This window comes from Malania oleifera, chromosome 6 (assembly GCF_029873635.1).
Source record: "Malania oleifera isolate guangnan ecotype guangnan chromosome 6, ASM2987363v1, whole genome shotgun sequence".
NCBI classification, from domain to species: Eukaryota; Viridiplantae; Streptophyta; class Magnoliopsida; order Santalales; family Ximeniaceae; genus Malania; species Malania oleifera.
In genome coordinates, this window is record NC_080422.1 from 106,192,431 (window position 1) to 106,207,989 (window position 15,559).

A 15,559-nucleotide genomic window follows, 5' to 3' on the forward strand; every position below is an offset into this window, starting at 1 on the left:
AAAAAACATCATTGTTTTTAGAGAAAATGTTTCCAAGTCAAATTCCTCAAGGGGTATTACATATCTCACAAGGCAAGATCTGTCACAGTAAATCAATTATCATGAGCCAATCACTTACCTCATTAGGTACATTTAAACTTCGCCGGATAAATATAACATGCCTGTTCTCCTCTAAATACTTTTCAGACATGGATTGATACTAGAAAATGATACAATTTCACTGAGGACTAATTATAAAGTTCTTCTCAAGGGGAAGTTCCAATGCTAACTTGGGATGCCTAAAATATTTTTAATGAACCGAGGAAACCGGAATCTTAATCTTTTAGACCTGCTCCTTACCAGCGAAGGGTGCAAACTCAATACATGTTCTGGCATGAAATCGTGCCTGGTTAATATACCGACCACCGGTGATCTCTGCATTAAAATAGCATAATCAATTTCAGCGGTCTTGACAAATCAACCGAGTAGGACACAATTTATTGGAAGAAAGAAGAGCAAATCCAATCTCTGTTAATAAGTTTTGAAAAAAACACATACACACACATGCACACACGCGCACACACAACTTTTATATAAATAAATAAATAACAAAATAGATGGAAAATTTCTTACACTGGAGATCTTGGGTATCACCAGCAGGTGCCTTAAGCCAACATCACGGAAAAGTATGAGAGCCTTAGCCAGTGACATTGTCTCCAGAACAGTGTAAGGTGAGGCGTTCGTAAATGGATGCAAGTCTAAGTACATCTCCATTTCTGCCTCGGTCAATTCAATGTCTTCAATCCTGTCACTCTTGCCTGAACCCCTCTTTGCAAAATCATCTGCTGAGAGCTGCCCAAAGGCATAAATGACTGTTGGCATTGGAGTGGGCAAGAAAGCTTTCTTCTTTAGCAATGCAATAAGATGGGCACGGAGAATTAAACCAAACATGTATGGGGAGTCAGAATTCGGAGATTCATCAATCACCGGAAACCCATGATGCCTTGTTGATTTGAGAACATGCACTACATTGCTGACCTTCTCAATGCCATGAAAGAGCTGAAGCGGGCCCATGACTACATCACCAACCATCAGTTGCCTCATGTACGGCTCAGCATGAGCTTCAAGGTAAGGAAGCCCCTTCATTTTCATAATTAGGTCATATATATTGCCACTGAAAGCATCAGCAACCGTCTTGGAAGTCAAAAGAACCAGCATTATGAGTGGCAGCAATAATAAGTTATTGGTTAATTCTAGTATAATAACACTCAAGGAAACGGTCCTCCTCATAGATCCACCAAGAAGTGAAGCAGCACCCAGCACGGCAAAGAGGCCATGGTTAAGATTCGAGTGTGAACCAAATATCATCCCGACAAAGCGTCCATAAGATGCACCCGTTAAAATAACAGGTACAAAGAGACCAGCAGGAGCTACAATACCATAGCTTAGTATACTGAGAAAAAAACATGTGACAAAGAATATGAGAATTGATGAGTAATGGAACTCAGCGTCGGTGTTCTTGCTAAAAAGGTTCCTGATTGCATCATCGTTAGTGTTGAAAATAAGGCTAGCAAGATCGTTATAGTATCCATTAGGACACTGAAACTTCTTGTAGTTACCAGACCGGCCTATAGTAGGACAAGCTTCTGCTGTGTCAATTGGGCAGGGTCGGCAGGATGCAAGCCACGGTAATCCAAACAACAGGCAGGATGTGAAAATGGATATGGAGCAGGCAAGTATTATTTTGTAAGCTGGGCCTTTCCTGGAAAAAATTCATCAATAAGAAAGAGTTCAATATAATATTTTAAATTTGCTGGTTTTGGAAGCAAAGAATCACCAAGATGAAAGGGAGCTCACTCATTAATGATACTGTAAATTCGTAGAACCTTGTCTAGAAGAACATTATATAGACTTCCCAAAATGCCCCCTATGACTCCAAGAAAAAGCACAGGAGGCACATCTATAAGATGGTACGAAACATTAGCTGAGGTTACATCAAACATTATCAGCCCTCCTTTACCAAAAAGCCCACATTTGCCACTCAAACAAACATCAATCAGAGCCCGAAGCACAATTGCAACAACAGCTGTAGTGAAAAAAGCTCTCCATACAAGGGCACTTCTCCACCTGTAGCACAACATTGTCAATGTCTTTGTTAGTGACTGCAAAGAGATCAAGACTAGTTTACTGCAAGCCTGTTCTTAAGAGTGGGAATTTCAAAAGTTACATGCACCAGGGAAATTCTATGATATACTTTTCTGTAGCAATTTCAACTCTAGTCCACATGGATTCCCAGAAGAAATTGCTCCACCAATTAAAGCAGTCAATCCATCAATTATATTAGATGAAGCACAACAGCATAAACATATGGAAAAATTCATAAATGAGAACATAATTTATACTAAATAATGCATCAAGGATGCATGCTGTCTTTTATGTACAAGTGACACAGGTCTCGCCACATCTCCATGTCATTGTCGTGTCATCACCATGCAAGCATCAAGCTGGCAAAATTGGAAATTTGAAATGTGTCAAAGCATGGATGATAGGCAAAATCTCATTGCTTGGACCAAGTATATCTTTGGTTATAATTATGATTAGTCATGTAATACACAACACTACAACTTCAAGTTATAAGTGCATAATCCTTAGCAAATATACCTTGGTATAATTTTTAGAAGTACAGATTGATACAGAAACTTTTCATATGAAGTTCACAGAAACTAGAATTGCAAGTCATTACCATTTTGCAAAAGCTTTTTGTAATGCCACAAGGCATGAAACAAATGTGGCTTTCATAACCAACTTATACCCACATATCAAGTACATACTGTTAATAAGCTAGGTAATGCATACTTAATTATAAAGCTATCGCAATGAAGAAGTGGAGAACAATGACTGTTTTGAGTCTTTCAAATCATCAAATTTTAAGTTCTTGAAAATAGGCACTTGATCTTGAGGGAAAGTTCTTTCCAGCCAAACCATGCAACGCCCAGCAAGGTGCCATGTCATTATTGCAGCCTCACCATGCAAAGCAAGAAGATCAGCCAAGATTGAATTAATGTGCTTCTCAAAGATTGTTATTTTCGCTAGTATGATACCTTCTGTTAATGATTTTATTTGAAAACCTAATCAATAGCCAGTCAGTCTCCCTATATATTTATAATATATGTCAAGTACATCACAATGACCATAATACCCTTACTACGTCATGGTTACTATCATAGGTAATACTTAAACAACCAATAATACTCCCCCTTAAGCTAGAGAATAGATATCATATGCTTCTAGCTTGTTACAAATCGATTTGTCCCAAGCACCCTCTAAAGCTTTAGTGGACAATTCAACCAGTTGGTATTCAGACTACACAAGAATTGTTCAATGAGCTTCTGCACAAGTTTCTCTCAAACAAAGTTACAATCGACTTCAATATGTTTCATCCTCTTATTAAGACTGAATTAGAGGTGATGTGAATAGCATCTCATGTATCACATGTCGACTCCATAGCTTGAGAATGTGGAAAGCCAAGTTCTTTTAGCATGTTCTTCAACCAAACAAGTTCACATCTACTATGGGTTGTGGCCTTACACTCCAATTCAATGCTTGACTAGGCCACCACATTTTGTTTCTTACTCTTCCAAGATACTAGGTCACCACCAATAAACACATAGAACAGAACTTTTGTGGATCTTTTTCCGGAGCATAACCCAGCCCAATCTGCGTCTATATATTCCTAGCACAGGTGTGAATCCAATCCTAATATAAGAGGCCTCCCCCAGGCACACCTTTGAGGTACCAAGATTTGAATGATTGCATCCTTGTTCTAGGAGAATCAAGAAACTAGCTCATAACACTGGTGAAAGACATATTTGAACGAATGACTATGAAATAGTTTAACTTTCCACCAAGTTTTCATCATCATCCAAGGTCAACCGACAAATCACTTGTTAGGATCCATGAGTGTATCAGCATGTTAGGATGTCAACAGCACAATCCTATCTAAAAGGTCTAGAACATACCTCCTCTATGAAAAAATGGTCCCCATTCAAGCTCTAGATACTTCTATACCCAAAAAGTAATTCAACAGCCCTGAATGTTGGTCCAAAATTTTGTCGTTCAAACTATGGATACCCAGACCTTTTGCACTAATAATCACAATATAGTACACATAAAACCAGCAAAATCCTACCAGCAACCCACTAATGGTAGAACAGAGTGGTCTACAGCATACTGTTGAAGACCAAACTCAAGTACCATGCACTAAACCTACCAAACCATGATCTAGGAGACTGATTCAAACCACGTAAGGATATCTTGAGATAAAACACCAATGCTAACTCCTTCTAAGCAATAAACCCAGGGGTTGCTCGATATAAACAGGACGAAGGAAAGTTTGACGATCAGGGAGAATGTGTCAGATTATTCCAGTCTGTACACCTAATTATATCCTCTAACAACAAGATTGGCCTTCAAGTGAGCCACAAGAACCATCAAGGTTGGCCTTTACCATGTGCACCCGACAACATCCATTCACAAACTCATCAATAAGACGAGGCACCAGCTCCCAAGTATTGCTGTTCTATAAGACACACCTCTTCAACCATTGCATCCCTCCACCCAAAGTGGAATAAGGCTTCAGTTCAGACTTGGAAAAGGAAATGGTCGAGAAAGTGGTATCATTATAGTAGTATGAGGGTAGCAAGGAAGCATAACAAACAAAATAAAATATTGGATGCTAGATACAAGTGCATTTAACTTTTCTGACAGCAATACAAAGGCCAATATCATGGGACGTTGGATCGTTAAATAAAGAAAATAAAGGCATAGCAATAGGAGCTAGAGTGAGCTCTCCTCACTTGAGTCCATGCGCATGTATGCCCACAGATGAGGACAATCCAAGTGACTTGATGGATTAAACTACGTAGGAGAAGGATTGGTATGGCAATAGACCAAAATCCCAAACATTAGCCAATGAAGGGACTCACTAAGGTCAATAGGCTTAGGAAATTGGAATAATATGAAGTAGAATTAAAGAAGGTAACATCAGTACAAACAAAGAAATGATGTAAAGCAGGACTGGAAGAACGATATTCCTTTTGTTTACACGAGTTGCCCAAAAAATACATTTGATTGCACGAGGATCCAACTTGTTCACTCTTGGAAACTAATGGACAAATGACACATGCCCAAAAATACAAAGGGGTATTCATAAATAGCAGCATTTGGGATGATTATAGAGTAGGTTATTTGCATAAAAGAGTAAGTAGTGAGCACAGCATCACTCCAAACTACTTTGGGGAGAGATTCATCTAACATAACGGCTGACTTCAGGGATAAGTCCTGTTTTTTCCTCTCTGCAACACCATTTTGTTGCAGAGTGTAGGCACAAGATGACTGATGAATCATACCAAATTTAGTAAATATAGGTGGTGAATTGGGAATTAAAGTGCTCCCTAGCATAACCACTTTATTGCTACAAAGTCAGACCAGTAAATCAAATTACCTCTTTACATGACCAAAAGCACAAAAGACATTAAATAACTCAAAACAATCCTTTATTAAATAAAGCCAAGTCATCCTCGAGTAGTGTCAATGCGGGGTCCATCCAGGCCAACGTGCCAAGAAAAGAAGTGAAGGAATCAAGGAACGGAAGAAAGACAAGAGCATAGTCGCCACTTTATATTTTGAGAAGGGGAAAAAAAACCTAGTAGTTTACAAGCAAATGGGAGTTTGCTTAAGTTCAAGGAAGGTGTTTGACTCCTCACAGCACCCGTTCTAGCCTTCTAGTGTCCAAAATGAGAAGAGATTTAAAAGGGAATTTTGGACAATGGGGTGAGCTAATATCCGCCCGTGCACACTAACCACAACACCAACAATTGTATAATTTTGGGACTGAAGGGGTGGGCAATGAGCCATCTAGAGCTATGAAGCTTTTGAGAAGTTTTAAAAGAGGGAGAGGGAAAAAGGGAAGGAAAGACAGCCTCAGGTACCCTAGTTAAATGAGATAAAAATAAATCTGCATATTGGGATTGTAAATATTTTAAAAAAGAAACAAATATTTGAGAAAAATGGATTTGGAAAATTATGATTTTGATATTTGGAAATCATTTAAAATCATAGGATACTAAGATATTTGCATCATATGCAAAAAAATCAAGAAAATAGTTTTTGATTTATGATAAGAGAAATGGAAGATTAAATGTGCAAAGACTTTTTATAGAATTAAACCATCCCTCTCTAGGATTCCCCACGCAAGATGAAACATGAAGAATGAAGAGATTCAGATCCCCAAAGTCTCCTAGCACAGCCAAATTATAAAAGCATTGGAAGAATTGAAATAAGTAAGAGAGATATACAAACACACAAATGAACGGGCTTTGAATTCAACATTATTGGAGTAGCTAGCACAGAATAGAGATGATTTGTCCTATTTTTTATGATTATTTTGGAATTTTAATGAATTTTGTAGATTTTCCTTCTTTTTTTTTTTTTGGAATTTTCTTATTAGCAACAAAAGGCAATGATAATGACAAGAGATCTAACAAAAAAGCTCTTTTCTATTTTCTGCCTCTTCCTGTTCTGTTTTCATGAATCTAATAAGTAAAAGCTTTATCCCCCCCAAAAAAAAAGGGGTTATTTTTTTGGATTTGAAATTGTTGAAAATGATAATAAAGGAAAATTAAAGATCAATAAAAAAAAAATTTCCTTTTTTACTATTTTTTAAAAACATTTTCACATTCTTTTGAGTATCATAAATGCAACCCAAGGCCTAATATTTCACATGATAACTTCAACATGTCTAAAAACAACAGAACAATTTTCTAATGGAGAACATTTTTGAATTTTCAATCATAACAAGTTTACCTAAAAAATAGGAGCTTGAAGCACACATCTCCGCACAAAAGCATAGAAAAGCAGCAGCATAAAGAAAATAATAATATACGTTTCCAAGAGAATCAGAAGTAGAGAGAGAGAGAGAGAGAGAGAGAGAGAGAGAATAAAAGACAATCATAGACAAAACATAGAAGTTCAAGGGATAGTCAATACCAAGATGCCATTTCTTCAAGACCAAACAACAATCCACCAACTGGAGCACGGAAAGCAGCAGCTATTCCAGCAGCTGATCCACAGGTTATAAGATCTCGTCGATCTCGGTCATTCTTGAAAAAGCGCAGCCATCTCCAAGTCAAACCATATTTCTTTGACCCACCCTGACCCAGCAATGCTGCAACACAAGCACCAGTATGCACCATAGGCCCCGCCTTTCCAACAAGAAGAGATGCTGACACAGCAGAAATGCTACCAAAAATCTGTATATTAAGTCAATATCAATCTGAAAACTCTTAATATATGTGAAAAGTATGAAAGAATTCATTTTAAGCACACTCATGCAATATAAAATAAAAATAAAAGGTGAAAGAAATAAAATAACTACTATGTACCAATTCACCTTTAGTACGGAGTAGGGAGTAAGGACTATAACTTCAGTAGCAGAACACCTTCAACAAGGGTCTGAGCACGTCATCAACCAGATAGTTGATGAAACAAAAATGGAAATGAAGCTGCCTTAACAGCTACTCAAGTAACCAACTTGACAATTTTCCAGTCCCAAAATCTAAATTTGATGCACAACTGATCATAAATTGACCTAGACGAGATCAAGTGAGATGCTGATAATCAGAAAATATAGGGATCCAATAACGGAATATATCTATATAACAAAATGAGAAAGTTTTCGTTTGCCACATAATTTTCACATTTTCAATTTTTCCTAATGCAACCCAGTTACATCATATGTTAATTCTAGTTACCCTTATATAATTGTATACTTTTTCATTTTACCCTTGTAGAATGTGCTAGATCACCACCTTACCCAAAAGCTTTTAAGTTATTATATGTAGGACAACAATATATACTATATCAAGCCTTAACACTCCCCCATGTGTAGCCTAATTGTGCATGGAGGCAAACAAACAAAAAATAACACCCATTATCATGGAGTAGGAAACTTTAACAAGGTTTAATGAAAAGGGCAAGAATGTTAATGTCTTGATTAAAGATGAAGACATAAAAGAGAGGTGATGGAGATACTTTAGTAACTTGTTTAAAATTGGAAGCTAGAACTTAGCAATGACAAATGAGGAAAAGACTAAAAATATGAGATTTATTCACAAAATTAGAGTAACTAAAATTAAGATGGCTTTAAAAATATGAAAAGCGGGAAATCTTTAAGGATTGGATAACATCCTAATTGAAGCTTAGAAATGTTTACCAGAGAATGGAAGTATATAGTTAAGTAATCTATTCAACACTATTATAACGACAAAGAAAATGTTGGAGGAATGGAGGAAAAGCACATTATACCTATATACAAAAACAAAGATGATATTCAAAACTATAATAACTATTGTGGAATTAAACTTATGAATCATAAAATGAAACTAATGGGAAAGGGTAATTGAACAAAGAGTAAGATTAGAAATGAGGTTTTAAGAGAATCAATTTGATTTTATGCCCGGGAGATCGACAATAGAAGCTATTTATCTTTTAAGAAGATAAAAGGAAAAAGTGTAGGAAAAGGAGGAGGGACTTGCATATGGTTTTTATTGACGTAGAGAAAATCTATGAAAAAAGTACCTAGGGAAGTTCTTTAATGGGCTTTAGAAAATAAGGAAGTATACAGTAGATATACTAGGGTCGTTAAGGATATGTATGAAAGAGTAACTATTAGTGTTAGGACTGTAGGAGTAGAATCTAGAGAATTTCCAATCACAACAGGTGTACATCAAGGTTCTACTTCAAGTACTTATCTTTTCACTTTATTGATTGATGAATTTACTTGGAATATCCGAAATGAGATCCCATGGAGTATGTTGTTTGCAGATTATATTGTTTTGATTGATGAAAGTAGGAGCAAAGTTGAGTCTAAGCTAGAACTATAGAGAACAGGTTTAGAGTCTAGAGATTTTGGGATAAGTAGAAATAAGACAAAATATATGAAAATGTCATTTCAACCACGTAAAAGACGAATATTGGGATAAGATAAACTAGATAATCAAGAAATGAATAGTACTAGTAGATTTTGATATCTTGGATCTATTATGCAAGCGGAAAGAGAAATTGAAGATGATGTAATGCATAAAGTTAAAGTAGGTCAGGTAAAATGGAGGAGTGCTTTGACCATGTTGTGTAGTAAAACACCCTTAAAATTTTCTATAAGACAACTATAAGACCATCCATGCTCTATGATCAAAATGTTGGACAATTAAGAAACAACATATCGAAAAAGTAAAAGTTATTAAAATGCAAATGTTAAGTTGGATGAGTGGTAGAAGATTAAAGGATAAATTAAGAAACAAACATATTCACAATAAGTTAGGCATAGCACCAATAGAAGATAAAGTAAGAGAGGGGCGACTTGACATGCAGGTCGAACAGTGCACCTATAAGTAAGAGTAAGTTATTGTCAATGATATTAGAAGGGGTAGGGATAGACCTAAGATAACATGGAATGGGATAGTGAGGAAGGATTCAATAGCTCTTAAGCTAGCTGGGAAAAATGCTCTCAATCGTGTGAATTGGCAGAAAAAGATTCATGTAGCCAACCCCGCACACTGACTTAAGGCTTGTTGTCGTTGTTGTTGTTGTTGTTTTATGATGGGATAATTTTAACAAATTGAAAATAAAATTAAGCAGGCAACCAGAATATAACAAAAGACTTCCTGCAACCATGAGTTTGATACCATGTTAAAAAATTACCACTTTAACATGGTAACTTAGTTTGTTGAATTATTTTCCTGCAACCAGAATAACATCTGGTTTTCAGTCACCGGATTTACTTCTGGAAACAGAGATAACATTAATTTCTGGAAAGACAGGTCATGTGGTGGCCAATCATTGAATTCTTTTCCTGGATCTCTACTTAGTGGCTTCTGATAAAGAGGCTCTGCTACCCTCTTGCTATCGCACCATGGATAAGGGGACTTTCTGGAATGTCAGTTTTGAGAGGATGCCGGAACTTTGGGAGCTGGAACTTTTTCAAATTAAGAAGTACTTTATAGCTTTCTTTTAAAGCTCAAGGGGAAGATAGAAGTAATTGGATGCTAGAGAGTGGAAGCAAGTATACTATATGTTCTTGTTACGAAAAGGTTTTTTCAGCAGAAAGAGATAGGAACAGCAGCATTTCCCCTGGAAAATGATTTGGTAAACCAACGGTTCAAGCAAGGTTGATTTCATTCTAACTTCTGACAATCTGCAGAAGAGAGGGTGGAATCTGGCAAATAGATGCTACCTGTGTAAGGAGGATCTACGAAATATTCAGCAGTATTCCTTCACTATGGTGAACTAGGAAATGATAATGGCTTTCAGCATGTTGGGGCAACATTGGGTTTCAGCTGGCTAAACTATTTGTATTATTGGTATAGGGCTGATAGAATAGATTTTGCTGAGGAACTGAAGGACTTTGTTGAAATCCTGTGTTGCAAATGATTTTTTGAATGTCGACTGGCACCCCCTTGGTGCCCTTTTAATACAATTCTTGTATACATATATACCTCACTTGTTTCTTTAAATTTTTTTCTTGATATTTCTGCTTGCTTTCCAGCTTGCCAAACAATTTGCCACGTTTTCAAGTATTGGCTGTATTGCTGAGTTTCCTATTCAATCCCAAATTATTTCTGCACTCCATATTTTCAATATACTTTCTTAAGTTGTGGCTCATATTCAAAGGGAAACCCATTTGAAGTCTAAAATAGATGGGAAGGGTTCACATGGAGGGTTAAGAGGCCAAGGGAGATTCTGGGCACAATATAGTACTTTCAGCCAGGACGCATTATCCATACATTGTTATTTCTGGGTATTTTGAGATTTTCATATTGGGGCTATTTAAATTTATAGTATACGGTTGAAACCTTTAGGTAATTTGGTTAAATATGGAGATTTCCCAAGAGCTCCATGTACAGAGGCACAACCAAAAAGCATAAAATTATTGTATTATTCTCTCTACCATGCTCAGTTTTTCAGTTGCTCCCCATGTGGCTAATCTGACTGGTCGTTTATGCAACAACTTTCCAGATTTTGCAATCAAATCAAAGTTTATAATATAAGATAAGCAAGACAACCCACCTTAACAACAAATGTTTGTGGAGAGAAAATTCCTGGCGCATCCACACCATTCAGGTAAGCCTTCACTTCTGGTATGCCTGAACCAGCAGCGGCTGGTGAAATAAAAGCAGTGACGATAGATGCAAACAGAGTCAGGAAAAAATTAGAAACCGAAAATACAGCAAAGGCTGTCCAGTACCTGCAAGAATTACTAAACTCAATCAGATTATACACAATTCAAACAATCTTAAGAACTTGGTAATTTTAAGATTTGAAAATAGTTCAAACGCAAGGAGTAATTTGAAAGAATCATATGGCATAGAGCATGTTGAATAGGCTCAATCACAACCAAATAAGAACACACAAACTTGCTAATACTTAACAGATTTGGAAAAGGGAAGAGGGAAGCTACTCATAAACTATTCAGATTCAATCGAGGAAATCCAAAATAATCTGCAGCCAAAAAGAAAAGTTCATAATAAAAAAAAAAATGAAAGAAAAAATTCTCTCATTGCGAAATACATATACTATGAATATTTCAAAATTTTGAAATAATTCAGGAAATTAAATGAAAACAAAATCTAAACAGCAGTCACTTGAATCGAACTCACTTCTTAACCAACATCATGTTGGAAGTGACCACGAATTTAATGCCGGCGAGATTCTCGACCGCGAGGTTGTTGCAGAACCCAAGCGAGCTGACAATCACCCCAACCAGAAAACACAACAGCCATTTCATGTATATATACTCGAAAATTTGAAGCTTTCCGAGACTCCTCCAGTCCTGGTTGAAGAACTCATTCTCAATTATCCTGCAATTCCGCACCAAATTAAAACCCCCTTTCCACATTAACCAAAAAGCAAAAGCAAAAGCAAAAGCAAAAACAAAAACAAATAGAGCGCGCGACGAAGAGGGTTGGGATTACTCGTAGTCGAGGCTCTCTATGGGGCAGACGTCGGAGCCGACGATGGCAACCTGGGAGGTGGCGTTGGACTGCGATCGGAGGAGAGGCGGCGGTGGCGGCGGCGGTGGCTGGAGATGAATGCAGAGGAGGGGCTGAGTTGGAGAGTCCCGGTCTGGATTGAGTTGGGCGGGCATGGCTGCGGGAAACTGCAGCTGTTCAACAGCAGACCATTACTCGAGCGTTGCGCAGAGAGAGAGAGAGAAAGAGAGAGTGGCTGTAGAGTCGTGACGGAGAATGCTCTCTGAGTAGACGTAGAGGAAGGAGAGACGTACGTACGTTGTACATGGTTAATTATTTTGATATTTTCTTTTAAATAGTTAGTTTTATATTTTATATATATATATATTACATATACTAATAAAAAATAAACTTTTGAGATAATTTTGTGAGAAAATTATTTTGTGGAAGGATATTTTATTTTTTTTGGTTAAAAATAAGGAGACATTAATAATTTTAATTTTTTTTAGATAAATCATAATTATATATATATACTAATAAAAAATAAACTTTTGAAGATAATTTTGTGAGAAAATTATTTTGTGGAAGGATATTTCATTTTTTTTTGGTTAAAAATAAGGAGACATTAATAATTTTAATTTTTTTTAGATAAATCATAATTTTTTATCACTTAAAAGAAATGAAGTTGAATTGTGAACTCGGAATCACTCATATAAAGTTGACCAAGCTTTAGTTTTTAATAAGTTTGTGGCCGTTATGAGATTTCTATTAATTTATATTTATGAAATTTTTATAATTAATGATGTCTTAAATGTTAGTAAACCGATTAAAGAAATGCGTTATTTTTCATCACCGAGACATGCATCTTTGAAATTTGAAACTTGTTTTTTGCTGAAAGCACTATTCACATATAATTAAAAAATATTAAGGCTAGGTTTCAATTTTGATATGGTTGTAGGATATTAATGTCACCTTTTATTTTTGAGTTGGTTCATTATATATTTCGTTGTACCTTTATCGCCTGATTTAGGAAAATTAAGAATCTACCAATAAAGTGGGAATATATTTTTAGGCCCGATTAATATATAAGTTGTCCTTTTAGCATAAGTTATATAGGTGATGCTCTCCTAAATATTATTGAGTTTTATGTCCTTATGTGAAACACGGGATCTCATGCGAGAAATTTTGCACTATATTTGTAATAATTCGAAAAAATAATAATTATTAATTAATTAATTAATTAAATATTATTAAAATAAAGTAATTAAATAAATAATACGATGAATATATAAGCATACATATAAATATATGAATTAAGCAATATATATATATATATATAATATTAATATAATATTATTATTGTTAAAGTAATATACACAGATAGGTTATGAGATTGCTTCTTGTGGAAGCAAATTTTTTCAAGCTTTTTCCCATGGCCGTGAAACACTCACTCTCTCTCTCTCTCTCTCTCTCTCTTCATGCTCTCTTACTCTCTCTCTAGATTATTTCTTCCTCCGTGAGTCAAGTCGAAAAACAAATACCACCACGAGGTTCCAGCTTCAATCCTTAGCAAGTTAATTAAAGCAGATTTTAGGTTTAGGCTTTCTAGGCACTACTCCAAGGTTAAGGTATGAGGAATAAATTATGTCAAGAATTTTTATAATTTAATCGATTAAATTATAAAATTATAGGAATTATATACACGTTTTTCTAAATATACAAATGTAAATTGGATTTTGAATTATTATTATTATTATGAGTTAATTAAATTGGTATTTGTGAGTTTAGGGATTTTATAATAATTGTTATTTTAAAGTTGAACTAATTGAATTAAAGTATTTGATTTCTGAATTATTGTAGTAGATTTTCTAAATGATTTGACTGGTTAAAATTATTGGTTTGATTTATTATACGTATTTTGTAAAGAATTAAAGTGAGTAGGGTTGTTTATCTCCGTTTTTCCTTTAAATACATATTTTGAGTTAAATAAATGGTAGAGATAATTAAACTGATATTTTTGATAAAACGAATATTGAGTATAAAATAACTTGTTTTCCAATAGTTTATATAATTATGAAAAACACTCAAATCGTGTGGCATAAAAAGGAATTTTATTTGTAGTAACCCGGACAATTATGGGAATTAAATAATAACAAAATGAGAGGAAAAAAGAAATTTAAAGGGAACGCAGTAGGGCCTAATCGACGAACGCTCTGCATTCGTCGACAAAGAGACTTCTTGGGCTTGTCAATGTGGACGCATGTCTCGTCAACGAGAGTTTACTGAGAGGCTGTTTTCGGGGCCTGAAACTCATCAACAAGGGTTAGGTGTTCGTCGACGAACTCCCTTCTTGGATTCATCAACGAGGTGACGTGGCTCGTCAATGAGGCCACGTGGATAACACTCTATATATAGCCCCAAAATCAATTTTTAGCAAAAAATTCATTTTATCAATCTACTTTCTCTCACTAATCTCTCACTAACTCGGTTTCTCTCACTTTTCTCTGCGATTTCGATTTTGTTCTTCGTTGATTCGACGATCGGAAGTCGCCACACTACTTTTAGGAAGATTCTCTTCAAGTCTGCTGGAATAGATTGTTGGTTAGGTCAACTTGGACATCATCCTAAAATCAGGGTAAGAAGGTTATTTGGATATTTTTAGTATTACCAGGTTTATTTAAGCTTAGAAATGGTATTGTATAAGAATATACTAATGTTTCGTGAAGTAAAATTAGGGTGTTATATTTTCAGGGTTAGGATATTTTTGGGACCCTGCAGATATGGGTTAAGGACCCCAGTATATATATTTTTCCAGGAGCTCAGGTATATTAAAGTTTAGGAAATTGTGAATAGTCAAGTTCAGGAAATATGAATGGATAATTTTCTGAGAAATTCAGTGATTCACTGAGAAATTTGTATAAATGTATTGTTACAGGATTTAAAGATTGGTACGCCAAGGGCATGAGGGTAGAGTTGGAGGCGAGCCTCCTAATCAGTTAAGTAAGAGAAATATGTTATGCTATGAATGTTAGAATATTTATTAATAAATTATATGTTTTCCAAATTATTATTCAGCTTAGAAATTATTTATATATCAGAAAATACAGTATCAGTATATGAGATATTTATTTATGTAGTTGTATGGCATGAGACAGTATTAGATTAGTATATCAAATATACAATTTCTAGATTATTATGTTTTATGGTATTTAAACAGGAATATATTTATGAGACCTTATCAGATCAGTATAGAAACAATACAATTTTCAGATTGGTATGATTTATATTATTATGCAGAGATATGTTTTATTAGATTTTACAAGAGTATGAATTACAGTATTTATATAGATAGATATTTTACAACATATGTAGATTACCATGATTTTTCAAAATACTAAAGTCATAACACTATGTTATTACAGTTTATACAGCTCAGATAATATAGTATTTTCATATTAGTTTCTGGTGATATGATTATTTTCCATAACACTATAGTATTACAGTTTACACAGTACAGATATTATAGTATATTCAGAGCTAGCTTTCAGTGTTAT

The 15,559-nt window shown here is 35.2% G+C and overlaps 1 protein-coding gene across 1 annotated transcript; it reads right to left on the bottom strand.

Annotated features, from left to right (window-relative positions):
• LOC131157262 (putative chloride channel-like protein CLC-g) lies at window positions 1-12,330 on the bottom strand. The gene is made up of 7 exons (XM_058111263.1): window positions 12,009-12,330; window positions 11,694-11,894; window positions 11,104-11,281; window positions 7,027-7,289; window positions 1,837-2,106; window positions 613-1,741; window positions 1-414 (listed from the first exon to the last, which is right to left on the bottom strand). Exons 1-7 carry the CDS (start codon window positions 12,179-12,181, stop codon window positions 265-267), a joined length of 2,364 nt encoding a protein of 787 aa, XP_057967246.1. The 5' UTR covers window positions 12,182-12,330; the 3' UTR covers window positions 1-264.
• Between the last annotated feature and the right edge of the window lie 3,229 nt (window positions 12,331-15,559).

What these genes read in the sequence shown, in the direction of transcription:
- LOC131157262 (XM_058111263.1), bottom strand. Translation starts at nt 12,181, where the DNA reads ATGCCCGCCCAACTCAATCCAGACCGGGACTCTCCAACTCAGCCCCTC. An exon ending in CACAAACATTTGTTGTTAAG is followed by an intron (nt 7,290 to 11,103) that starts GTGGGTTGTCTT and finishes CTTAATATACAG; the next exon opens with ATTTTTGGTAGCATTTCTGC. An exon ending in CTTGAAGAAATGGCATCTTG is followed by an intron (nt 2,107 to 7,026) that starts GTATTGACTATC and finishes GTTGTGCTACAG; the next exon opens with GTGGAGAAGTGCCCTTGTAT.